Source organism: Trichosurus vulpecula, chromosome 3 (genome assembly GCF_011100635.1).
Source record: "Trichosurus vulpecula isolate mTriVul1 chromosome 3, mTriVul1.pri, whole genome shotgun sequence".
In the NCBI taxonomy this organism is placed as follows: domain Eukaryota; kingdom Metazoa; phylum Chordata; class Mammalia; order Diprotodontia; family Phalangeridae; genus Trichosurus; species Trichosurus vulpecula.
The window spans coordinates 301,686,475-301,713,643 of NC_050575.1; the positions used below are offsets into that span (position 1 = coordinate 301,686,475).

A 27,169-nucleotide genomic window follows, 5' to 3' on the forward strand; every position below is an offset into this window, starting at 1 on the left:
TAATTTCCTCTGCAAAAATGAGAGACAGACAGAGATGGGGGGAGAGAGAGAGAGAGAGAGAGAGAGAGAGAGAGAGAGAGAGAGAGCACTGCTTTAGTGCAGCAGGTCAGGAATCACTTCTATAGGAACTCATGCTAGGGTGTTTGATTGGGTATAAAGAAATGCCATTGAACACCTTCTCTTTCAACCTATAGATGGACACTTCTTCTGACCATTGGTGATGGTATTTTCCATTCTTCTTCACCTTCCCCCAACACTGCTTTTCTGTCTGATATCAACGCTTGGGTCACTGGGTACTACCATGTACCTGGTCTGGTTGATATCTTGAAGTTATCTTTTACTTTCCCTTCTCCCTTGCCTCTCATGTGCAATCAAATCCCAAGCCTTGTCAGTTCTATTTTGGCAATATTTCTCAAATCTGTTTCCTCAACTAGAGCATAAGATCCTTAAGGACAAAGACAGCATTATCTCTAAACTTTTTATCTTTCCTAAAGTGTAGAGCAGTGTTCTGTATAGAGTAAGTGCTTAATAAACATTTAGTATTTAATTCAGTTTGGTTCTGGATCCAGACAAAGAAGGATCCAATCATATCAGAGCTACAGCATTTTGTCCATGCTAAACAAATATTGATTGATTGGCTGGATTTTGTGGTTCCCTTCTAGTCCTCATCTCACAATATCAATCCCATTCCTCTCTTCTTTTTTTAAGGACTTGAAGGAAATCAAAGAAAAGAAGTGTGAAAATGGCAGGCGAATTCTTTGCTTTTTTGTTGCTGTATGGAGTAGTTTCTCTCTCTAGCCAGGTAAGGAGCCTGTTCACCTGTATTATACATATTGTCATATGAAAGTCAGCTGAAGGAACTGGGCATGTTTAAGGGCTTATCAAGTAGAAGAGGGAACTGTCATGTTCTCTTAGGCCACAGAAGATAGAATCCAGAGTGATGATTAGAAGTTGCAAAGAGGCAAATCGATGTCAGGAATAACGCTCTATTTAGAGCTATCCAAAAGGATACGATCATAGATCTAGGCTAGAACAGCCCATGGAGGTAATCTGGTCCAATTCTCTCTAAGTTACAGAGGTAGTAAGTGGCAGGCTTGGCTGCCTTTAGAGGTAGTTGGTTCTCCCTCACTAGAGAACATCACACAGAGGCTGACTGACCACTCACTCTGAGTGTTGTGCTAGAGATGTCTCTTGGGTTATGGCTTGGATTAGATGGCTGCCAACCCCTTTATTTGAGAGAATGGAGTAGGCCCTCAATAAATATTTGATTTGTGATGGAAGAGTCCTGAATGGGAGTCAGCAGACCTCCTCCTATACGTCATCCTAAAAAGGAATCTTAGAGATATCTGGTTTAATCTCCTCATTTTGCAGAGAAGGAAACTAAGACCCAGAAAGGTTGTGCTTTACCCAATGTCTACGGCAAGATCACGACAAGAAATGCACCCAGGTTTGCTGACTCCTGGCCATGTTCTTACATCATGAATCAAGTGTTTGTTGAGAGCCTACAACACACTCTCACAAAGCCCACATGTTTGGGAAGATACAGAAGTATAAGATACAGTCCCTTGCTTAAAGGAGATCGCAGTCTAGCTGACAAGATAGGGTATAGACTTCTGGAAAAGATACCTACAAATGCAAGGTGTAAATGCCAAATGAAAGCATGACTTAGTGCACAAGCAACACAGGAATCCATAGAAAGGGGGCATCTATGTGGGGGTGAGGTGATCAGGGAAGGCTTTCTGGAGAAGGTGGGCTTTACTGGGGCCTGGAATGATTGGCAGGATTTAGATATGTGGGAGAAGTGGAACAGAATTCCCAATAAGGAGAAATTAACTTGAAGGGAGAGAAAAACAGGAGCTAATGAATTGTCTTAGTGGAGAGGTTGCCTCGGGTGGCCGCCTGCTTTGGTGAGTGCTTACTAAATAGTTATTTCCTGAGACAGCCAGCATTCACATATCTCTCTCCTCTCCCCTGGTTTCTTTGCAGGACCTTCACAATCGCCTCAGACGAGGAGCTAGATCCTCCACAGGTGAGTGAGTGGTGGGGGTGGTGAGGAGAGGTTTGAGAAAGCAGAGGGCATGGAAGGAGTCAATTAAACTGGGGGTGGGGGAAGGAAGGGGAGGTAAGGATGTTCTTAATGCACATACAACCTTGTTTGCACAAGCTATGCAAAAGTCATGTTTAGTAAGGAGAGCAAGTCCATTGAGATAGATATGTATTGATATATGCATATGTTTATCTATGCGTATCTATATGCTATTAATGATGGTTACACAACAGTCAATCTGTTGTTTAACATTTCTTCAACTAGCCTATATATATCCCTGCTATATACCAGGCACTGGTCATAAATTCCTTCACTCAACAAGTATCTATTGAACATTTACTGGGTACAAGGAATTGTACTAGGCACCATGGGTGATACAAAGATGTCCAAGGCATGATTCCTGTCCTCAAAGGGCAAGATAGTTATGGAGTCATAAATCTTAAAGGAGATTAGGGATTACAGATCAGCTAGGCAAATGTCTGTTACAGCTAAGGAACCGAAGTCCAGAGAAAGGAAGAGATTTGCCCAAGCCCACATGGCTTATTAGCGTCAAAGCTGGGACTCAAACCCTTTTTGATGCAAAACTTCTGACTCCCAGTCCAATATTCTTTCTTGGGGTATAATCCTAGCTCTGCCATGAACCTCTTTTTGGGCGAGAGGTTTTTTGACCCCTCCATGCCTCGGTTTCTTTCCATTTGTAAAATTTATCTATCACCTCTGTCACCTATTCCACTCACCCCAGTTAAGAAATAAGTCCAAGATGCCATTTGGAAGAGAACTTTATAGTTTTTTCACCTGTAAAATGGGTATCATAGTACCTATTTTAGTACCTATCTCACAGAGTTGCTAACTGATAGAACACATTGAACCTGCTTTGCAAACTTTAAAGTATTACGTAAATGTCAACTATTATCATTATTATTATTATTTGTGAGGGCATTGGGTTGAAACTGTGGGATTTCTCTTCGTGAGATAAAGGGGACTGGGCATCATTTAGCGCATAAAACACTGAAGACAGTCGACCTGCTTCTTGTTATAGGTACCTGCAAAGATGAACAAACCCAGATGATTTACCAGCAACAGCAGTCATGGCTGCGTCCTGCGCTCAGAAGTAACCGGGTAGAATTTTGCAGGTGTGACAATGGCCACCCTCGGTGTCACAGCATACCTGTCCAAAGTAAGCATCATTATTGAGGTTTGCCCTTAAAACTCCAAATAATCAGTCTTACTCACTGGAATTCTGCCCTTGGAAGGCCACAGCACTTTAAAAAAGTCTTTTTAAATTTTAGACTTAAATACTAAAATAATAAGAAAAGAAAAAGAAATGTATTATAAACTTAAATATTAAAACTTAAATATAAAATAAGAAAAGAAAAAAAAAGCCATGTCATGTGCACAGCAGAATGTAAGAGAGGACTCAAAACATATAGCAATAAAGTTCCATTTCAGGGAAGCCTCTATACCAAATACTATGTGTTGTGTTGAGAGCTGTCAATCTTTGCTTCCTTGTAAGTTTTCTTTTGTTCTCTGCTATGCACTTTTTACTTTGTTCTTTTTTCCCTCTCCTCCCCTCCCAAGGCTACATGGATATGGATATATTTATATATAGATATATACATACACACACGTATATACATACACACATATATGAATATATACTTTCCCTAACATTCTACTCCTAATCTTTGTTTTCATATTTGTACATATCTCTTATTTCCTATGCCTCCTGACTCCTCTCCTTTACTTCTACCCACTTCCTTGCCCTCCTATTACTTAACCTACCTCCCTTCCAAAGATCCCTCCCTTATCTTCCTATTCCCATAAATCTAAACACTTTTTTATACAACCCTTTGACCTATTCCCACCCCCTCCCCTCTAAAGATCCCTCCCTTATTCTCCCACAGCATTTTTGAGAGACAGAGACAGAGACAGAGAAACAGAGAGGTGTTGGGAAGACTGAATCTTCTTCCCAGTGCCTCTGTAAAATGCCTCCCCTCCTCACCTCTGCCTATTGAAACATTTTCTATCCTTAAGAGACAGGTAAAATGCCATTCCTCCAGGAAGCTGATCCTGATTGCCTGGATCACATGGGACTATACCTTAGCTAAACTTTGCATCATACCCAGTATCAACCACAGGGCTCTGCATACAGTAGGTGCTTAATAAATTTTTGTCAAAATGGTAGTGACAAAAGGAATAACTGAGCCCTGATGGAAGATCTATTGCTAAAGTAACTGAGAATGATTGGACATGAAGTAAGTGTGAAAATGTAGCAGGACAAGAAAGAGGAGGAAGGACACAATGATGGGCAGGAGATGAAATTTAGAGGTCAGGGAGTTGTCTTTGGTTATACACTATCCCTATTTTTTCCCCTTATGGTTGATTTGAAAACTAACTCCATTTTTCTTTGCATTTATAGGTTGCAGAGAACCAAAGTGCTTCAATGGAGGGACTTGCAAGGAAGCCTTGTATTTCACAGATTTTATCTGTCTGTGTCCCAGAGGTTTTACAGGAAAACAATGTGAAATAGGTAAGTGGTTGAGTGAAGGATTAAACCCCAGCTCCACAGAGGAAGGCAGAGTGTTGGAATAAGCTAAGGTCCAGTCAGGGGACCAAAGAGGGTAACATTGATGTTTTAGGAGTAAGAGGCTGTGTGGCTTACTAGCAGGCATTCTGTTTCTAGGTCCAAGGTATAATGTGAATCAAATAGAGAAAAAGAGGGAGTGAGGTTATATCTAGTTAGCCATGGTGTTCAGATAGTTTTTTGTCATGTCCAACTCTTCATGGCCCCATTTGGGATTTTCTTAACAAAGATACCAAAAGTGGTTTTCCATTTCCTTCTCCAACTTGAAGAGGTCTGGGACCCCGAGAATGCCAAGGTAGAGTTGCCTGGAATGAATTCACACACTCAAGCCATCTTTAAGTCAAGAGACTGTTTATTGTAACATCAGTAGAAGTGGGCAAAGTTCCTTTGGGGAACTTGCAACCTAATGGGAGTGAATCTAGAGCTTATATAGAAAAGGGGCATGGGAAAGGAATGCCAGGTAATCTGGGGGTACAAGTGTCTTGGGAGCTATGGATGAGAAAGTGTAGGGAGTATACCAGACATTGAAGGAGTTGTCAGAGGCATGGCCTAGAGGATCTGGTGTGAAGGAGAGCCCCTGGACCAGCCAGGGACAAAAATCCTTGGGCCAGGAATCCCTCTGTCTGTTCTGATAAGAGGTTGTATTCTGCAACAAGAGAAAATTTTCTCATAGGACAGGGGCCTACTGAGAAATTGGGAGGCTGGGGTCCCAGAACCCCATCAAGCTCATTTTACAGATGAGGAAATAGAGGCAAACAGGGTTAAGTGAATTGCCCAGGGTCACACAGCTAGAAAGTGTCCAAGGTCATGTTTGAACTCAGGTCTTCCTGACCCCAGATCTGGTGCTCTATCCACTACCACCTAGCTGCCTTTGGGGATAATTATGACTGGTTTACTCTTCTTGGGGTCACATCTTGGAATTTGCCTCTTGTTCCTTTTGAGGACTTTTCCTTTAGGACCCAGATTTGTTAGGCCCCTTCTCTCCCAGGCAAAGAGATGAGAAGTTTTGCAGATCATCTATGGTCCCAGGAAGTTCAGCCACCATCTCTGCCATTAGCTAGCAGTATGACATTAGTCAAGTTGCTTAAGCACTCCAGGTCTGTTTCCTTTGTCCATTAGCATATTCTCATATAATTGTTGGGTGATATGTTAGGAGGCAAAAAAAACAACGGGTTTAAAGTTGAGAGTCCTGGGTTCAACTGCTCGTTTCTGCCACTTAATACCCGAGTGACCTTGGACAAGTCATTTCAACTCTTCATATGTAAAATAGGGATGCTGGACTAAATGATCTCCAAGATTCTTTCCAGTTCAAAATATAATCAGGGTTCTTTCCAGCTTAAAAAGATAAGAGGCAAAATGCTTTAAAAATGATTACCAAAAAATTCAGATTATTTAATGCATTATTTTATTATGTTCTTCTTTCTAATCAGATACTGATGCCATGTGCTATAAAGATCTGGGCTTCACCTATAAGGGGACATGGAGCACAAGTAAAAGTGGGGCCGAGTGTGTCAATTGGAAGTCGAGCGGGCTGCACTCCAAACAGTACAGTGGGCATAAGCCAAACGCCCTCAAGCTGGGACTTGGGAACCACAACTATTGCAGGTGAATGAGACTTGTTCTGACTCTGGGAGGTTTTCTCTGGGAAGGGTCTGCACAGAAGGGAAAACATTGGAATGTTGGAGATCAGAAGGATTTCTAATCCTCTCTCTGCCCTCTGTCATTTGTTTAGGAACCCAGACAAAAGCTCTAAGCCCTGGTGCTACATCTTCAAGAATGGATTTTATCTCGGGGAGTACTGCAGCATCCCATCCTGCTCGAAGAGTAAGTACCCGAGGGGCGCATTTGATCTGAACATTCCCACCCGCCTTGATGGAGAGAGGAAACAACCAGGTTGGGGGGTAAAGCAGCTGGGAGGACAAGGCTGATGGCCCCTGCTTCAGAGAAGAGCAAAAAAGGGGAACAGGATGGTTTCTGACTTGTTTCAATGGAAACGAAGTTAGAGGCTGTTTTGGTTTTCAGAGGCAAGGGAAGAATAGGCTTTCTACATGATTTGATTCAATTCAACAAACATTCGTCAGGCATACTATATGGAGAGCACTGTGTTAGGTGATGGGCATTTAAAAAGGAAAAAGAGAAAGAGAAAGGAAGACTAGAACCCTAGTCATCAGGAGATCGTGATCTAATGGGCTAACAGAGAGAAGACAGGCTTACAAGCATGTTAGAACCTTTTCTCAAAGCCTTTTTCTTTACCAAAGCCTCATTGTGACAGGCAGCTGACCCTGGGTTCTCAAAGGCTGGGTTAACAGAGCATAATTTCTGGCAGGTCCGATGGAACCATGAGTATGAGCCAGTAATAGACTATGCCAGCTATCCAAGGATTGACTAGCTCAGTTCAGAGATGCTGTTTACCATCATACTAGTGATCAAGTGATGACTTAAAAAATGTTTTGACAATAGCGACTCAAAGAGACATCGCTTTAAGGTCTAAGGAGGATTGCCATCTGCACTATTAGAAAGGAGACCTGTCTGTATAGGTGAATAATGACTGTTTCTTTCTTCCTTCCTTCCTTCCTTTCTTTTTCTTTCTTTCTCTCTCTCTTTCTATTTCTATGAGAAATGGTGTTAAGTGCATAGGAGAGGGGAAGGGTTTTTTTTTTAAGGGATCGCTTCTAGAAAAAATTTTGTAAAAATTGATGGCTTCTTGCTGGGCTTTGGAGGAAGAGAAGGACTTCAGCAGTCAGAGATAAAGTGCAATATTATTGCCAACCTAAGGGATAGAGTATGCAAAAGCAGAAAGGCAGGAAAACACCAAATTGGAGAGGGGTGAGAAATGAATGGTAGAACGCTGACTCTGTGAAGGGAAGTAGTTTGAAAAAAGGCTGAGTCTGGATTGTGGAGGGCTTTGAAAACCAGATTAAAGAGTTTATATTTGGTTTGGTTGTCAATGAGGAGTCACTGAAATTTTTTAAGCAGAGAAGCATTAGATTATTTAGAAGGCTAATACAATCATCTGGGTAGCTAGACAGTTCAGTGGATAGAGTAGTAGGCTTGGAGACACGAAGACTTATCTTCCTGATTTCAAGTCAGGTCTCAAATACTAGTTGTGTGACACTAGGCAAGTCATGTACCCCTGTTTGCCTCAGTTTCCTCATCTGTAAAAATGAGCTCGAGAAGGAAATATCAAACCACTGCAGTATCTCTTGCTCCCAAATGGGTCAAGAAGAGTCAAACACTACTGAAACAACTGAACAACAACAAGCAGTACAATCAAACAGGGAAGAGAGGAGTACCTGTATTAGGGTGGAAGCAATGTGAGTGGAGAGAAAGGAAAAAATATTCTAAGAGATTATGTTGAGGGAGAATTGATTTGATTTTGTAACTGATAGGATGTGGGGGAGGGTAAAGAAAAGGAAAGAGCTTTAAATAAGGATTTAAGTGTCTAGATGACTAGGAGAATGATGAAGAAAGAGCAAAGTCAGAAAGAAGTGAGTGTAGGTTAACAAGCATATTTTGTTGCTACAGAACTATTCCGGAATCTGACAGTATATAAAGGTAGGAACTCAAAACACTCAGGAACTCAAGGGAAAACAAGTCACTACATTGTATCACAGTGCCCCTCACGCCTTGTATCACTAGTATCTCAGAAGCTCTGATTTTCAGTCTTGGTTTTGCCCCTAATCGGTTATGCAGCTATGAGGGACATTCTTTAATTTCTCTGGGTCAATTTCCCAAGATGCAAAATAGAGGGGTTTGAAAAAGTGATTGCCAATGTTCCTTCTAGCTCCAAAAAGCTTACTGATAATATTAAATGGGACAGTCAGTCAGTTGTTTCAATTAGAGAGAGAAGGAAGCAGTTTCTCCTGGGATTGGAGAGAACAAAAAGGAAGTGATAAAATCTCAGATCCTCCTGAAAAGGAGAAGTTTGGTGTCCCATCTCATCTTACCCAGCTCCAAGCCCTCCCAGAAAGGACTTAATATTAATTTGATTTGTTATTTATTTTGTGTTTCACCATTTTTTTTTCTTCTTAATCTAGGTGCCACTGAAGATTGCTATTTTGGAAAGGGCACATATTACCGGGGTACTCAGAGCAAAACTGAATCAGGCAATTCCTGCCTCAAGTGGGATTCCCCGCTTCTGAAAGCTAGATCTTACACAGCATGGAGGGAGGATGCACGTTATTTGGGCCTGGGCAGTCATAATTTTTGCCGGTAGGTTTGTATTTGTATGTATGAGGCTGGCTTTTATGTGTGTGGGGGAGGCGGGGGGTGGGGAGAGAGAGTAAGGGTAATATTTGATGTTTCCTGTTAAAATGTTAATAGATTTTTGTGGCCTTGTCTATCAAAGAATTCCAAGAATTTTTATGTAGCTTCCAAATCCTCACAAATTTCCTGTGAAAATAGATTTCTGTTCTCATTTTCTTAATGGGAAAAAAGTCCCGGGAGCAGAAAGGTCAAGTGATTCTCTTAAACTCACATAGTCATTCAAAAAATCAAATGTAGAACACAGGGGTCATGATTCCCAGCTCTATGATGGTTGCTCTATGATGTATCTTTTCCCGGGTTCCTCTTTTCCCCTAAACCCTTTCTAAGAATAGTAGCTAGCATTTACATAGCAATTTAAGGTTTGCAAAGCACTTTACAAATATCCACTCATTTTATCCTCACAACAACCCTGGGAGGTAGGTTTATTATTATTATTTACTATATAATTACTATATAATTGCTATATGCTATATATATATAAATACTATATTTTAATTACTCTATAATAGTTACTATTATTTGCCTATTTTACAGACAAGGAAACTGAGGAAGAGTAAAGTTAAGAGTCTGTTTTAGGCTCTCTGAGCTAATAAGTATCTGAGGCAGGATACGAACTTGGGTCTTTCTGAATCCAGCTCCCCTGTTCTATCCACTGAGCTATCAAGCTACCGCTATAAATAAAGAAATTTTCTTTTTTTACAAATAAATAAACAAGCAAGCAAACAGATTAATGCATGGATCTGTGATAGTTTTCCCAACATCCATTATGTAACAATATAATTCATTCCTAAAAAATTGTTTTAGATTATATGTGCTTCATTGGTATGTTATCTGGATATGGCTTACATTCAAGTTAGCCTGAAGGGGCCCTAAATAGCTCTACAGAATCAATTACCCATAGCAATGTATGTCGGCCAAGTTATCATTAAGACTTCCTTGTTCTCCACAATTCTGTGATGAACACCGCTCCTAGAAGGGATTTGGGAGTTCACGTGTCTCCCCTATCCAGCTGGACTTCTCTGGACCTTTTTAGCTAGTGGACAGTACAGCATTGCAGCCCACATAATCTTACTCAATTACAAACAACAACACGATTTTTCCCAAGAGAGAGGAGGTATGATGGAGACATTCAAAATCTTACCTTTCACATTCTGGGCTCTGTACAAGATTTGGGAATGTTGGGGGTAGGATGGGTGAGGGGAAGACACGGGCCCTTTTTAAGACATGGACATCTAGGTGGCGTAGTGGATAGAGTGCTAGGCCTGGAGTCAGGAAGATCCATCTTCCTGAGTTCAAACTAACCTCAGACACTTACTATCTGTGTGACCCTGTGCTTAACCCTGTTTGCCTCAGTTTCCTCAACTATAAAATGGGCTAGAGAAGGAAATGGCAAATCACTCCAGTGCCTTTGCCAAGAAAACCTCAGAGGGGGTCATGAAGAGTCGCACATGACTGAAAATGACTCAATAACAGCAACATCATAGAGGCGGTGGAATTTGATTAATGGGAAAGATGTGAAGGATGAGGATGGAGACTTGAAATCGTGTCGTATGAAGATAGATCGAAGGAGGCTAGTGATGAGAAGGATGGCTATCTTTCATGATCTATAAGGCCATCATATGGATAAGGAAACCAGAGATCAGAACAAAGAGCAGTGGATAGGAGTTACAGGGAGACTCCCCATCTCTATCTCTCTGATAATTACAAGTTGTCCAGCAGTGGAATGGTCTGCTTTGGTAGATATTGAGTTCTCTGTTGTGGAAGGTCTTCAAGTAAAGACTAGAGGGCCCATGTTTGGGATGTTGTGGCAGAGATGTCCAACTTCAGGCCTGCAGGTTCTGTGCACTCCCCAGTGAAGCCCAAACCAGATGAAAATGTAATTGGGGAATGTTTAACAAAATGAATAAAAATACTTCATTGGTTATGTGAATTTGTGGTTTTCTAAGTCAGTATGTGACCAGCAGGGATCCATTCCTATTTGAGTCTGACATCACTGTAGAAATCACACGGTCCCTTCCAACTGGGATATTTTTGCTCATTGAGAAAATCTGGATAGGTAAAACACTCTAATCTCTTTGCTTCCAGGAATCCCGATAGTGACAACAAACCCTGGTGCCATGTGCTGAAGGGTGGCCGGCTGACGTGGGAATACTGCGAGGTGTCCACATGCAGTAAGAAGAGGACTTTGGGCATTTTGCTTTGTCGCTTTCTTTAGCCCTTTCTCTTCCCTTCTAGTTGGTCTGCAATTATAGCAGCCCCTCCTCCAGTGGGTCAGGAACTTGGAAGAAGCTCAGAAATATTCTGTTATGTTTGTTCCTTAACCAGACAATTAATGGGAGTCCATATTCCATTGCCCACTGTGGGGGGAGGGGGGCGGTATTGGTAGTCTCCTGATGGCAGTCGTGGGAAAGGTTTCAAGCGGATCTATCTCTCCCCCACCCCCAGGAATACTCTGTCCCCTCCCTCCCTCCCGTTCCCCCTCAAAAATCTCTCCTTTCAGTTTTTATCATGTGCTTCAGCTTGTGCAGGAGATCTAGGTCAGCAAGAGGGGGTGGGTGAAAAGAGAATAAAGAAGAGGAAAATCAAGGGTTGCCACCTTAACCTTTCCAGATTGTCCTTTGTACTCTCTGTGTTCCAGCTAAATTGAGTTATTCCCCAAATACAACATTCCATCTTCTGCCTCTACAATTCTTCGCAAGCTGTCCTTGATGTCAAGAATGGTCATTCAGCAACCATTTATTATTAAGACCTAACTCTAATGATAGACTCTATGCTAAGGCTGGGAATATAAAACAGAAATGAAATGGTCCTTGCCTTCAAGGAGCTTGTGCTCTATTGAGAGAAACAACGTGTACATAGAAAATTAAATACAAATATATGTATATGTAATATATATATACACATACATACACATACATATGTATATGCATATGTATGTGTATGTGTCTATATATGTATATATACATATATATGAAGAGAGACAGAGAGAAAGAGACAGACAAATGAAGAGAGAAAGAGACAGAGATAGAGGGCAAGACAGACAGATGGACAAACAGAGATAGAGAGACAGAGAGCAAGTAATTTCTGGTAAAAGGGCACTAATAAGTAGGGGCATGAGGTGAACTTTGAAGGAAGCTAGGGATTCTAAGAGGGGAGAAGGGGAGGGAGGAGAGCAGTTAAGAGGCATGGGGGCTAGCCTGTACAAAGTCATGGTGGTGGAAGATAGGAATAGCAAGCGCACCAGTTTGTCTAGTTGTAGCACCCATGAAGGAGGGTAGGGTACAAGCAGCCTGGAAAGGTAAGCTGGTGCCATATTACCTGGTTACTAGGGGCTTTTACTCTTGCAACTCCTAGTTCCCTTCAAGTCTTGGCCCAGTGCCACCTCCTTGAGAAGGCCTTTCCTGATTTACCCCAGTTCTTAGTGCTCCCCCAATTACTTTGGATTTATTTTATATAGACCACATTTTCTTATCTGCAATCACATGTTATCTCCCCCCCTCCCCAATAGCATGTAAGCTCCTTGAGGGCAGGGGAGAGACTGCTGTTACCTGAGGTGTTTGTGGAAGAGGTGGTATTCATGTTGGGTCATGAAAGATGGGTAGAATTTGGAGAGGAGAGGAAAAGAGAAAAGAAGAGAGGAGGGGAGAGGAAAGGAGAGGAGAGAAGAGGGGAGGACAGGACAGGAGAGAGAAGGAGAGGAGAGGACAGGGGAGGAGAAAAGTGGAGAGGAGAGGAGAGGAGAGGAGAAGAGAGGAGAGAAGAGGAAAGGGGAGGGGAGGAGAGGAGAGGAGAGGCGAGGAGGTAAGGGCATTGTCTGTTAGGTGAATAACATATTCCTGTAGTCTTCTCCATCATCTTGTAAGCTTATAGAGGCTATCTATTTTGCCGGAGTTCAAAATACTAAAATTGGGAACCAAAATGGCTTCCCAAGAACCCTTGCAGACCTCTGCAAGGTCTGACCTCCTCCCTTTTCTTTTTCTTTTTCTTTTTCTTTTTCCCAGCTACTTGTGGCCTTCGGCAGTATAAAGAAAGCCAGTTTCGAATTAAAGGAGGCTTCTTCGCTGACATCACCTCTCATCCTTGGCAGGCTGCCATCACAACCATGGACCGGAGATCCCCCGGGAAAACACATTTTCGGTGTGGAGGAATACTGATTGACTCCTGCTGGGTTCTCTCTGCAGCCCACTGCTTTCAGGAGAGGTAAGAATGAGGAAAACCCACAACTTATTTTTCTCTAGACATTGAAACCAGAGGAAACTCTTATAGAACAAGTCTGACAGCCAGGGGAATATTCATCTAAGGAAATGGCAATCTGTCTGCAGTGATTCTTAATTTTCTTTTATTGGTCTGGACTTATGATTTCGTTGATGTGTAGAGAATTCCTGGTGAGGAAACTCCCTCTACCGCTTCAGTTGGAAAACTATTCCTTAAAGTATAGTCTTACGAAATTGTCTAGGGGGCCTGAGAAGTTAAGTGACTTGCCCAGACACACAGCCAGGATGAGTCCTAAGTGGGACATGAACCCTGGTCTTCTTGATTCTAAGGCCACCTCTCTCTCAACTATGCCATAATGTCTTTCTACAGCTCGACCATTTGCACTGCCTGAAGAAGGTCTAGTTCTGGGCCAGTCCTGGGAGTGCAGCGCCAGACTGTTACTCCACTTCCTAGTTTGGAACGGTCCCAGATTATGACTGGTCTTCGGGAGGTTGGGAAATTTCTAGTCACCTCAGTAATCAGTGTCAACTGTACAATCTGAGGAGTCTTTAAACAAACTTGAAGAGTAGTGGAGGTGGGGGAAGTTGCAGAGTTGGAGAATGAAGCCACCAAAGCTTGGGTCAAATCCCTTGAAACTGCTCAAGATGTCAGACCATTGGGTAATTCCTCATTATCCCTTGGAAGTGGTCCAAGCCTGGTCTATTCACATCAGCAAAATGACTTTTTTTCCTTTTTTCTAGATTCTTGTCTAAAATAATAGAAGAAAAGAAAGAATGATGAATGATAATAGTCTAGGGGAGTTAATTCCAGTCGAGCAGGTACTAGGTACTTCCGTTGCTTCAATTTTTATTAATTTTAATTTTCATTGTACTTGGGATTTAACCCAACTACAGCAACCCAAGGGGAATTGATTCCCGTCTATTCACATGGCATTCAGAGATTGGAAAGTGGTTCATACAAGCATGGGATTGAGAGCCGGAAGGAACTTTAGAGACTAGTCTATGACCTGATCTGTAGGTGATGAAACTGAGCTGTTCAAATTCACAATCTCCAAAAGCAACTAAGAAATATAAATAACCCTAAGAAGCTGCTAAATGATGATTTTTGCAATGACTAATCTTGGTTCTGGAGATTAGATGGTGAAACACACTTTCCTCCTCTTAGAGAGGTCAAGATCATAAGTACAGAATGGTGCCTAACAGATAATAGCTGTTTTGTTGGTCATTTTTGCTTAACATTTAAAATCATTGTTATTAAAAAGGAGAGGTGTCGGGGCAGTTAGGTGGCGCAGTGAGTAGAGCGCTGGCCCTGGAGTCAGGAGGACCTGAGTTCAAATCTGGCCTCAGACACTTGACACACTTACTAGCTGTGTGACCTTGGGCAAGTCACTTAACCCCAATTGCCCTGCCAAAACCAAAAAAAAAAAAATAAAAAGAAGAGGTGTGCGTGTGTGTGTGTGTGTGTGTGTGTGTGTAGGGGGGGTATAACTGGAAGTGATTATGATGTATAAAACAAGTAATAACAAATAATAACATAAATACTATTAAAAACAAATAATAAAAAATACATCTTTTTTAAAAATTTTAAATAAAAGAAGTTAAAAGGATAGAGCTCTTGAGTTGCTACATCTTGGTTCTTCTTCACCGACTCCATCATAGGATTTAAGACTAAAAGCAAATGATGCAAACAGGACTGGGGTTAGGCAGACTGAGTTACAAGTTGTTTTTTTTTCCTTCTTCTCGAACCATTCCCAGATCATGGGACATGCTCATTGCATTACAATCTGGTGATGACATACATGGGCTTTTGAGCCAAGAAAGGATCCACACTGTTGTGTTAAGGAATAAAGCAAGTACATCAGGGCTCCTACTGGTTTCAAGGTCTGATGTTCTCTAAAAGGACCAACTCTCCAGAAAGCTTCCATCCTGTGGGACAGTGAAGGTTTTGCCATGTTTCACCTGAAGGGTCGAACACTTAAAGGATCCTAGGCTACCATGGGATCTTCTTGTCCCTCCCCAATGGTATATGAAGCTGAAGACCTTTGTGAATTCCAGTCCCATATTTTACCAACTGCCTGCTCCACCTGCCTATTGGACTTCTCCACTTGGACGTCCCGTATGCTTTTCAACCTCAACAAATCTAAAACAGCATTCATTTTCCCTCACAAACCCATCCTTCCAAATTTCTCTTTCTGGTGATGGTACCACTATCCTTCTAGTTACCAGGGCTCACAACTTTGGAGTCATCTGATTCCTCTCTCCCTCAACCTTCATATTGAAATAGTTGCCAAAATTTGTCAATCTTCCCTCCACAACCCTCACAACTGTTCCTTTCTTTCCACTCCCATAGCCTCCATCTTAGTTCGGGCCTGCGTTAACATTAACTAGCCTTCTAGTTGGTCTCTCTGCCTTCAGTCTCTTCCGTCTCCAGTATACCTTCAACACAACTGCTGCTCAATGGCATTCTCCATCTAAAAATCTTCAGGGGTAGCTAGATGGCACAGTGAGTAGAGCACCGGAGTCAGGAGGACTTGAGTTCAAATCTGGCCTCAGACACTTGACACACTTACTAGCTGTGTGACCTTGGGCAAGTCACTTAACCCCAATTGCCCCACATTCCCTTCTCCAAAAAAAAAAAAATCTTTAATAGCTCCTTATCGACCACTGGATAAAATACAAACACTTGAGTCTGGCATTTAAAACCCTTCCCAATCAATCTGACTCCTACCTTATTTCCTATTACTCCACTTTACACATTTTCTGTTCCCAACTGGCCTGTTTGCTTTTCTTTGTATGCACAATTCCATGTCAAGTCAACAAGCATTTTCTTTTTTTTCTAAACATTTTATTTATTTTTCTAAACATTTGCCAATCATATTTTAAATGGGATTTTTTTCAATTACATGTAAAGACAATTTTTTAGCATTCATTTTTAATAAAATTTTGAGTTCTAAATTTTCTCTCTCTCTCCCTGCCCTCCTCTATCCCCTCTTTCATCTCTTCTCTTTAGATGGTAAGCAGTTTGATATATGTTATATATGTGCAGTCATGTAAATCTATTTCCATATTGTGAAGGAAGAAATAGTTTGGAAAAAAATTACAATTTACAAAAGGAAAAAACAAGCATTTATTTTCTCTTGCCTTCCTGTCTTGGCACAAACAGTCCCTCATGACTGAAATATAAGACCTCCTCACCTCAATTTCATAAAACCCCCTAGCTTCTTCCAAAGGACAGCTCAGGTCCTCCTCTTACCTGGGACCTTCTACATGGATTTTTCCTGATCGCTCTAATTATGAAATTGTTTCATCTTTCCCTCTTGAAATTATTCTGTATTACCTTGGATATTTGAATATGCTTTGCATTTGCATATTCGTATACAGGTTGTATCACCCTAGTAGAGTGTAGGATTGTTAAGGGTAATGGCTTTCATCAAGTCTACATGTTGTTGCTCCTGTTTAGTCATTTCAGTCATGTCTGACTCTTTGTGACCCCATTTTGGGGTTATCTTGACAAAGACACTGGAGTGGTTTGCCATTTCCTTCTCCAGCTCATTTTACAAATGAGGAAACTGAGGCCAACAGGTGACACACAGCTAGTAAGTTTCTGAGGCTAGATTCGAACTCAGAAAGATGAGTCTTCCTGACTCCAGGACTCTATCTACTGCACAACCCAGCTGCCCCAGTATACAGAGTAGGCACTTGATAATATTTTTAATTGAATTTCCAACTCACTTTCCTACTCATATGGTCACCTAAGAAATTTTTGTGATAATAGTCATTAAAGGACTAAGACCTTTTTCTTCAACAGGTTGAGAGTCCATGAACTTAGGGTGGTTCTAGGCAGGACCTACCGGGAGGAGAAAGAAGAGGACGAACAAGTGTTTGAAGTGGAAAAATATATCGTCCATGAAAAATTTGTTTCAGAGACTTTTGACAATGATATTGGTAAGATGAACCTTCTCTAAATTCTCCCCCTCTGAAATCTGGCCCTTGTCAACACATGTATACCCACCCTCTCTAGCCTAGTTCCTTGCCCTTTATAGTACTGTTCTGACAATGGAAATGTGTGTGAGTGTTTGTGAGCTTGCACACAGGACTTAGCCTACTGTTCCTTGTCTCTCTTCTCAGCTCTCTTGCAGCTGAGACCTCAGTCTGACTCACTACAGTGTGCCCAGGAAACCAAGTCAGTCCGGACTGTCTGCCTTCCTCCTGCCGGCCTGCAAATGCCTGACTGGACAGAATGTGAGCTGTCTGGTTATGGCAAACATGAGGAGAGTAAGTGCAATGCCCACGGGTCGTGGGAAGTTTCTAACCTTAATAATTCTGCAGAATACCATGAGATGTCCTAGTATAGTAAACCCAGAAGACAAGGAGTCAGGGGATCTGGGTTCTAGTCCCTGCCTGCTCCCTCCCTCCCTGGGACTTTAGGCAAGTTATCAGCTCTCTATTCCTTTACTTGTACCTTTGCATAATGACTCTGTGCTTACCCATCTCACAGTAATTTTGAAGACTGGAAGAGAGAATGAATATGAAAGTGCTTTGTGAAAAGTAATTTTTAGCATGCCTCTTGTCTCTTGGCAGAGAAGCGATGGACTGGAGGTACAAGATGAGACATATAATTTCAGAAAGAGTGAATGTACTGATATGTTTGCTGGATTAATATGTTAAAAGGAAGGCCTTCTATTGGGAAGAGGTGGGGTAGAGGTCAGTGAGAAGGCTAGAGCTAAAAAAACCATGAATAAAACATTTTTAAAAAATACACAGAAAAAAGCAAATTTTCAGAAGGGGACACAAACAGGGCAATTTTGTTGCAACTTTGATAAATTTAACATTCACTTTTAAAAACCAAATTGTACGTATTTACAAGAGGCAGCTAAGTGGCACAGTGGAATAGAGCACTGGGCCTGAAGTCAGAAAGACCTGAGTTCAAATTTAGCCTCAGACACTTAATAGCTGTGTGACCCTGGGCAAGTCACTTAACCTCTGTTTGCCTTAATCCATTGGAGGAGGAAATGGGAAAGCATTATAATATCTTTGCCAAGAAAACTCCATGGACAGTATTGGTGTGCTACGGTTCACGTGGTCACAAAGAATCAGACATGACTGAACGACAACAACGTACTTGGAATCTTCTTTCTTCCTTTTCCTCATACGATGAAATGTTTACACTGATAATTGAGTTCACAATAAAAAAAAAAGAGTACTTATATGAGATGTCTAGCACTCTACAGATGGTAAGGGTTGAGAAACAATCCCATCTCATTTCAATAGGAAGGAACCAAGGTTGTACCAGAAACCATGAAACCATTTCTGTCTCTTGCAGCTTCCCCCTACTACTCTGAGAGACTAAAGGAGGGCCACGTACGCCTGTACCCATCCAGCCGCTGCACGTCACGGCACCTGTTTAACAGAACGGTCACAGACAACATGCTCTGTGCCGGGGACACGAGAAGTGGCGGGAAGGAAGTGAACCTACATGACGCCTGCCAGGTAAATAGGCTTTTCTCCATCGCTCAGAGTACAGCAGTATAGGAAAAGAAGGTTTTAGCTAAGGAAAGCTCCAGTCAGAACGGAATAAATGCATTTAATCTCAAGCCAGTGTAAACCTCAGGGGAGAGCTCTTGAGACTGGTGGTAGGGAAAGACCAAAGAGTCCCATAAATTGTAAGAAATTTCCTTCGTTTCTGGGAAGGAAACCCCACCTGTTGCTGGATTTCCTGCAAGCCCATTCAGTGAATTGACTGTCTCGATGACAAACGAAATCAAACAGGAGCAGTGTGGTCCAGTGGAAAGAGGGCCGAACTTAGGAGTCAGAGAACCTTGGGTAGAAGGTTCAGTTTCCAGCTGTTTCAGTGGCTGGCCTTTCTGTTTACTTAGCTGTCAGCATCAAACGCGGTAATACTCGTAAAGTGGTCCTGGAATAGAGTAAGTGCTATCTATATAAATGTTAGCTGTGGTTAAAGCTATTATTTGTCATTTCATCTCTCTGGGCTTCCGTTTCCTTAGCGGTAAAATGAGGGCTGGCCTGGCTGATCTCTAAGGTTTCTTCTGGCTCTAATATTCTGGAAGTTTTACGAGAAATTCCTGATTTCTACAGGTGCTAGGGAATGGGTATCTCCTCTGAGAAGGGGCAGGAGCTATACCTTAGGCAGTGAACGGGTACAGTGGATACAGCGTTAGGCCTGGAGTCAGGAAGACCCGAGTTCAAATCTGGCCTCAGACCCTTACGAGCTGTGTGACAAGTCACTTAACCCTGTTTGCCTCAGTTTCCTTATCTCTAAAATGAGCTGAAGAAGGAAATGGCAAACCACTCTAGTTTCTTTGCCAAGAAAACTCTAAATGGGGTCACAAAAAGTGAGATATGACTAAAATGACTGAAATTGGTGAAAGGAAGGACGATAAAAACATTTATGGACTCCTCACCTTTACCTCCTACAAAGCTCAGTCCGGCTGCCAGTTCTCACGGGAAGCCTACCGTGATCTCCCCAAACTGATGGTACCCCCCCCCCCCAAAAAAATCCCAACCTATTTTGTACTCACCTGGGGGCAGCTAGGTGGTGTAGTGAATAAAATGTTGGCCTTGGAGTCAGGAAGACCTGAGTTCAATCCTGCCTGCAGCATTCACCTTATGACCCAGGGATTCTTTTGGCCTCAGGTTCTCCATCTGAAAAATGGTGGACGGTTATATGAGACTTCATGCCGTCTTGGGGAGGGAGGGGGGAGGGAGGGGAGAAAAACTGGAACTCAAAACTATGTAGAACCGTGTGTGGTAAACTAAAAATAAATAAAGGAAAAAAAAAAAAAAAAAAAAAAAAAGAAAAATGGTGGACGACAACAGGTTTGTGGTGAGGATTACATAAGATAGCCTAGACAAACCGCTTCATGAACCTTAAAGTGCTTAACAATTCTAGCGAGTGAGGGTTACTTGGGACAACTATGATGATGTAAATCACCGAAGACGTCAATAAAAACTTATTAAAATAATAACAGTGCCTATAAAGCACTTGAGGAATATGATCTCATTTGCCCTTCACAACAGCCCTGGGGGAGGGGTGCCATTATCAGGCTCGTTTTACAAATGAGGAAACCGAGAGAGACAGAGGTTGTATAATTTGTTTAGGGTCACACAGCTAGTAAGGGTCAGGGGCCAGATTCTAAGCCCCACGCTCTATCCATCGCACCGTCGCATTGCCGTATAAATGCTAACTAGCCATTACTCCTGGAACCAGCATTTATTAAATGCTTACTGTGTGCCAGGCACTGTACTAAGTACTTTACAAATTTTCTTTGATCTGCACAATAATCTTAAGAGATAGGTGCTATCATTCGCTCCATTTTACAGGTGAAGAAACTGAGGCAGAGACTTGCCTAGAATACTTTACAAATATTATCTTATTTGATCTGTGCGATAACCCTGAGAGGTAGGTGCTGTTTTTAACAGGGGAAGAAACTGAGGCAGACAGATTTGCCTATAGTCACACAGCTAATACGTGTCTTGAGTCACATTTGGACTCGGGTCTTCCTGGCTCCAGGCTCAGCCATCTATGTACTCTATCTCTGACATGTTGTTTTACTTGGTAGAATAATAAGAAATATTTCATTTTTGTAAAGATGAAAATTGGCACGGTAGGTACTTAATAAGGGCTTGTCGACTGATTTTGTGCCAACTACATTCAGGGCACTGTGCCAATCGCCAGATGAGACACAAAGTTTTTCATAAAACTTTGAGGAAGTCAGGAGGCTGGGAAATAGGATATGGAAGATTTTATGTCCTAGAGAAGCGACTCATCTAGGAACAGCAGTGGTAAAATTGCACAATCAACCAACTGAAACTCTAAAAAAGACAAGCTGTCCAGGAGGTCTGTGGGCTGGCATTCACATGTGATGGAGTACTCACATTCTATAGTAACACAGCGCTGGGCACAAACCAGGCCCGCTGGCTGAGTGATTCAGTTGGAGAACTGAGTACTGCCAGCCGAAGATGAGTACGCACTCCACGTGGAAAGGGCTCTGGCTTTGTATTCAGAGGCCTGGGGACTGAATCCCAGTTCTCTTATTTACCACCTGTGAGACCGTGGCTGATTCCCTTCCTTCTAGTCTCAGTTTCCTTATTTGTAAAACGAGGGAGTTGGACTGGGTGATCTTTGAGGTCTTTTCTAATTCTGAATGATAGGCTCAGAGGACCAAAGCTGGAAAGGATATATAAGTTTTTTAGTCTAACTCGCTCATTTTACATGAGGCTGAGGAAGGTAATTTTAATTTGCTCTGGCAATTAGACAGCTAAGTGCTGGGGTGGATAGAACACTGAGCCTGGAGTCAGGAAAACCTGAGTTCAAATTTGGCCTCAGATACTTAATGGCTGTGTGACCCTGGGCAAGTCACTTAACCCGTTTGCCTCAGTTTCCTAACTATAAAATGAAGATAATAACAGCACTTACCTCCTACGGTTGTTGTGAGGATCAGATGAGATAATGTTTGTAAAGCACTTGGCACCATCTGACCTGGCACATAGTAGGTACATTTTAAAGTATTCTTTCTTTCTTTTTCTATCTTTTCTTTCTTTCCTTCTCTTTCTTTCTTCCTTCCTTCCTTGCTTCCTTGCTTCGTTCCTTCCTTCCTTTCTTTCTTTCTTTCTTTCTTTCTTTCTTTCTTTCTTTCTTTCTTTCTTTCTTTCTTTCTTTCTTTCTTTCTTTTTCTTCCTTCCTTTCTTTCTTTCTTTCTTTCTTTCTGTCTTTCTTTCCTTCTTTCTATCTTTCCTTTCTTTCTTTTTTCTTTTTCTATCTTTTCTTTCTTTTTTCTTTTTCTATCTTTCCTTTCTTTCTTTTTTCTTTTTCTATCTTTCCTTCCTTCCTTTTTTTCTTTCTTTCTTTCTTCCTTCCTTCCTTTTTTCTTTCTTTCTTTCCAAAGTCACACAGACAGAGCTAGAGTTTAAAACCTAGTTCTCCTGACTCCAAATCCAGGACTCTTCCCATTTCACCTTGATGGCTTCCCACAAGTCCTGGACTTGGGAGACAAAATACCCGGGTTTAAATCCCAATTATACTACTTAATAGCACATAAAGCAATTCAGGCCATCTGATCCAACTATTTCTTTTTATAGATGAGGAAATTAAGACTTTAATGAAGTTAGATGATGTGCCCAAGGTCACACTGGAAATAGGTATTTTTTTTTCTTTGAAAGGTTTTCAAAGTAGAAACCTTGCCGTTATTTCTTAAGTAACGGGGGTGATCAGAGAGCTCTCCGCTCCCAGCTTCTGGAGCGGGGCCTGCATCCTGGCCCTTTCCTACCTTTTCAGAGTTCTTACACTCTCCTCTCCACGTACTGATCGATTCAGACATGGGCATTCTTCCTGTTCCTCAAACGTGGCAGACACTGTCACTTGCATCTGTGACTCTTCACCATCTGTCCTCCATGTCTAGAATGTTCTTCCTCCTCACCTCTGTCTCCCAGCTTCCCTAGCTTCCTTCAGGACCCAACTCTCGCCTTCTTCAGGGGAACTTCCCCATGCCTGCCCCTCTGTTATTGCCATCCCTCAGGACTCTTGTAGGTACCATAGTTTGCACACTGTCTCCCCTACTATAATAATAGCTAACATTTATATAGGTTTATGTGCTAAACACTTTATGGCTATTATCCCATTGGAGCCTCACAACAACCCCCAGGGAGGCAGGTACTAATGTGAGACAATGTGAGCTTCTTGAGGGCAGGGTTGTGGCTTGGCTTTTGTGTTTTGTTGTTTTTGTTCAGTTGTGTTGGACTCCTCATGACCCCGTTGGGGGTTTTCTGGGTGGAGACACGAGAGTGGTTTGGCATTTCTTTCTGCAGCCCATTTTACAGATGAGGAAATTGAGGCAGACAGATTAAGTGACTTGCCCAGGGTCACACAGCTAGACAGTGTCTGAGGCTAAATTTGAACTCTGGACTTCCTGACTCCAGGCCCAGCATTCCACCTACTGTCTACCTAGCTGCCCTTTTCTTTGTATATACAACGCTTAGTTCAGTGTCTGGCATGTACGTACTTAAAAAGTTTGTTGACTGACTGACCAAGCATGCTAAATGGGCTTGTCTTTGAAGGCTCCAATCCAGCACACCAAGAAAGAAGGATTCCTTGCATTTTCCCATAGCCAGAAGCCTCAATAAATGTTTAATTGTTTAAACCCTGCTGATTAGTCACCAGTTCTAACTGCTGCAAAAGCTACAGTTAAAAAAATACATGTTATAGGACCAAAAGAGGGCTTTATTCACAGTGAATGCTTAAAATATGTGTGTTGTATTTTAAGACACTTTCTTTGGGTGAGGCACAGTGGATAGAGCACAGGGCTGGAGTCAGGAAGACCTGAGTTCAAATCCAGGCTCAGACATTTTACTAGCTGGGTGTCCTTGGGCAAGTTACTTAACCTCTGTTTGCCTGTTTCCTCAGCTGTAAAATGGAGATAAATATTAAATAATATGATATATAGTATAATATATAATATGATACAACACAATGCAATGCGACACAATGCAACACAACACAACATAACATCGCATAATGCGACACAATCTAATATAATATCCTACCTCCCAGCATTATTGTAAGAATCAAATGAGATATTTGTAAAGCACTTAGCACTGTGCCTGGCACATAATACTATATATTATTATATGTAATATATGATATTAGAATTATATATATATATCTAGGGCACACAATACTATATAGTGTTATTATAGGTTGAAATGCAAATAGTTTACCTCGACCTTCACTTAGGAACCATTTAGCCATTTAGGCAGGGTCTCCAGGACTTGGCAAAAGAACAAAGGCAATGGTCCATTATTATTATTTTTAAGAACTATTCAGGTCTCCACAATCCTGCTTGCAATCTCCAGACATGGTGGCAGTACTCATCTGGGTGGCCAAGGTGGTTGAGTGATCTGTCCTCCCATTGCAGGGTGACTCAGGAGGTCCTCTTGTGTGCATGAAGGATAACCGTATGCATCTGATTGGGATCGTCAGCTGGGGCATCGGTTGTGGAGAGAAAGATGTTCCAGGTGTATACACCAAGGTTATCAATTACCTCAAGTGGATCGAGGACAAGAGGAGGCTGTGAACAATTGAAAAGAAGAAAGCAACCGTCCTCATGATCTAATGGTCTCCCATTGACTTCCCTCTCAGATGAAGTACTGAAACAACTAAAGTGCAGCTTTTTATTTTTTAATCAGATTTCTCCATAAACTGTCAGACAGTGAAAATAGGAGAGGAAGAGAGAGAAGGAGTGAGCATATATTTTCTAAGGTACTTTTCCACTTTGGAAGTTATCAGGAGTTTAGGTTTGGTTTTATTTTGCAATCTGTCAGGAGGAAACACAGAAAGATGAATTGCAATCACCCTGGGGAAATACCACCACCTAGGGACAGACAGACAGACAGACAAGCAGACTGGAACACGGGGAGAAGAAAAAAAGCCAAGCATGAGGTTAGAAAAATGGGACCACAAAGATAAAAACAATATCATCATAGTCAGAAACAAGGAAAATAAAGAAATTAAGGGGGGAAAGGATGTTAAGAGACCGTGCCAGGGGATCCAGGGAATGCCAAACTGGGACTTTAGGTATCAGTGACTGACTGATTGGCCAGTACAGGGTTCTGGTGTTCTCAGATACTGAAGAGCCCTCCAGACAATACCATTATCCCCATGGTTTCTTTTCCCCATTTGACAACTGCTGGATGACATTCCTGGCTTCTGGGTACACTGTAAATCTTTTCATGTGTTACTACTTTTTAATCTGCTTTGTTTAGTTGGGCAGAATTTGTATCATTTTAGGGACTGATCTCTTCGGCATATTTATAGCCATCAATCCATATTTTTGCTTGTATTTGTTAGTGACACAACTCTGTACCATATTTCTTCAATATAATAAAAAGATATATTTTTCACATTGTTGACAAACAGTACTGTGTATTTAGTTGCCCAGCATGGGGTGGTAGCATCCACCTTCCTGTCCAGCTATCATCACACCTTTAGGAAGCTTTTGGAACTTCAGTTTGTCTTAGACCTAAACATAACCTTGATGACTCATCTATAGCCCTAAGGTTGGTCTGGATCAGAGGAGATGATATGAAATCTCCATCAGAAAAAAAAATACCTGGAATATTGCACACAAGTAGTTAGTTATCCCTTTTACGTTGCGACTCTTCCCATTGTGGCTTTGATATTTCGAGGTTCAGCATAAGAAATTAAGTGGGAATTTTGGGGGAGTTTTGCAGAAGTTGCAGATGACATGCAAAGGCCAGCAGACAACATAGATAAAGTTTAGAAACTTAGAAATGCATAAAATATATGGATAGTATGGCATCATATCAACATTTTATCTTTTAATACTATAATAATTCAGACTTATTCTCTGGTACAAAGAGAGAGCCAAAAATTATTGCAGGGATTTTCCAGGGGTGGGGGTGGTGGGGTGGGGATTCCCATGCCCCTAACCCTCACAATGTGGAAGGGATAACTGTATTTCTGCTCTCTGCTCCCCTTATTTCCAGTTTGCCTTTGCTCACAGATGCAGCCTCGCCCTCACCCTCCTCCTCCTCCTCTTCCTTCTCCTCCTCCTTGCTGTAGCCTGTTGTCTCTAGAGTCAACAACACCCTGTATCCAAGAATAAAACTGATGATCCTGTACTAGCTGTTGAATATATGCTGACACAGATGCAGAAAAAGGGGAGAAGGAAGGTGACACTTTTCTACTATCTCTTGAGATATTGTCAGAACTGTTCAGTTCAGCATTTTCTTGGTAGAAAAGCAGGTTCAGCTAAAAAAAGAGAGAGAGAGAAAAGAAGAGGCTATATGCTGTTTGAAGCCTTGGGGCACAATTTAGGAAAACGGACTCCTCTAAAAATTTGGACTCATCCCCAAAACCAGTTAAATACATGCAGACCATAGAAACTTGAGTCAGAGATTTTTGACTTTAGGATGGCTAGGTTTTAACTTTCCCTGAATCAGTGCCAGACATGCAACTGAGCCATTTAAGAAAAACTTAGATCGAAGAGAGCAGTGTGGCAAGAATCCCAGGCTGCTGCATCTGGCAAGAATTCGAGCAGTCCCCACCCCCACCCCCACCTCACCATGCATGGGGCAGGCTTTGTTCCGACACTTTGGTTAATGAAATGAACTGAAGAAGTATGGCCTCCTGGGATGGAAATGCAAAGTTAAAAGACTCCAGCATTCCTCTGAGTGAAGTCCTGGAAACCACAGACTATGTCAAGACAATAGCTCAGAAAAGGTCACTGACTCAGTTATAGGGCAGACACGGAGCCCAGCAAGGAGGGGTCATGTGAGTTACTCTAAAATGTACTCAAACAGCATGATGTGATCTGTTAGCAACACTCTTGTTTAGAGCAGCTTTGGGCAGGATGTTTCAGGATGAAATATCCAAAGCAGGGTGAGAGGGAAAAGGCAGAGGAGGAAATCAAACATTTCTTCCTAGCTATCACTAGCTAACACATGCCTTCCAAAGAAGAAAGCTGCCACAACCAGTGAATAAGTATGATTTTCTTCCAATGGCGCTAGGAGTCTCATAGAACAAAAGGGAAAGAGAGACCCACAGATGACTGGAGCTGGCCCATAATCCTAGGCCTGCCTATCAAAGCATGTCATAGGCTTTCTCTTTCTCATTCAACTTTGAGTCAAAGAATCGGATTTAACAAAGCTCCCTAGTGTTAGCATTTGAGGAAGTTTCAAAGCTTGAAGTTAAGCTCCCTTTAAAATACAAAATATTTTCAATCATTTGCTTGTTGCTGGCATTAAGTCACCACCTACTGGTCAGAGAAATAAAGTGCTAGTATTGTAACAAATAGTTGTATTGCAGTTACATTTCTTTTAGCTACATTTATTTCTATCAAAATATCCCGGCCCATTTAAAAGCCACTAACCTGGAAAGACTAGATATGGAAAATGTGGACATGCCAAGAGAAATTTGTGACCAGTGTACAGTAGTGTGACTATTCAATGTAGATCTGTCCATGCCAGCTCCTATTTGATTAACACATGTCTCCCTACTCCCTCCAGGATCAAATTGAAAGT

At 41.8% G+C, this 27,169-nt stretch overlaps 1 protein-coding gene across 1 annotated transcript; it reads left to right on the forward strand.

Moving 5' to 3' along the window:
* The first annotated feature begins 708 nt into the window (after positions 1-708).
* On the forward strand, positions 709-25,034 carry PLAT (plasminogen activator, tissue type). The gene is made up of 13 exons (XM_036750693.1): positions 709-802; positions 1,987-2,029; positions 3,087-3,224; positions 4,467-4,577; positions 6,062-6,236; positions 6,364-6,455; positions 8,669-8,843; positions 10,983-11,068; positions 12,899-13,097; positions 16,920-17,056; positions 17,240-17,386; positions 18,435-18,601; positions 24,043-25,034. Exons 1-13 carry the CDS (start codon positions 743-745, stop codon positions 24,199-24,201), a joined length of 1,689 nt encoding a protein of 562 aa, XP_036606588.1. The 5' UTR covers positions 709-742; the 3' UTR covers positions 24,202-25,034.
* Positions 25,035-27,169: the final 2,135 nt, after the last annotated feature.

Excerpts from the sequence above, each read along its gene's own strand:
- PLAT (XM_036750693.1), top strand. The coding sequence starts at position 743 with ATGGCAGGCGAATTCTTTGCTTTTTTGTTGCTGTATGGAGTAGTTTCT. Across the intron at positions 803-1,986 it reads TAGTTTCTCTCTCTAGCCAG|GACCTTCACAATCGCCTCAG; the intron begins GTAAGGAGCCTG and ends GTTTCTTTGCAG. Across the intron at positions 8,844-10,982 it reads GGCAGTCATAATTTTTGCCG|GAATCCCGATAGTGACAACA; the intron begins GTAGGTTTGTAT and ends CTTTGCTTCCAG.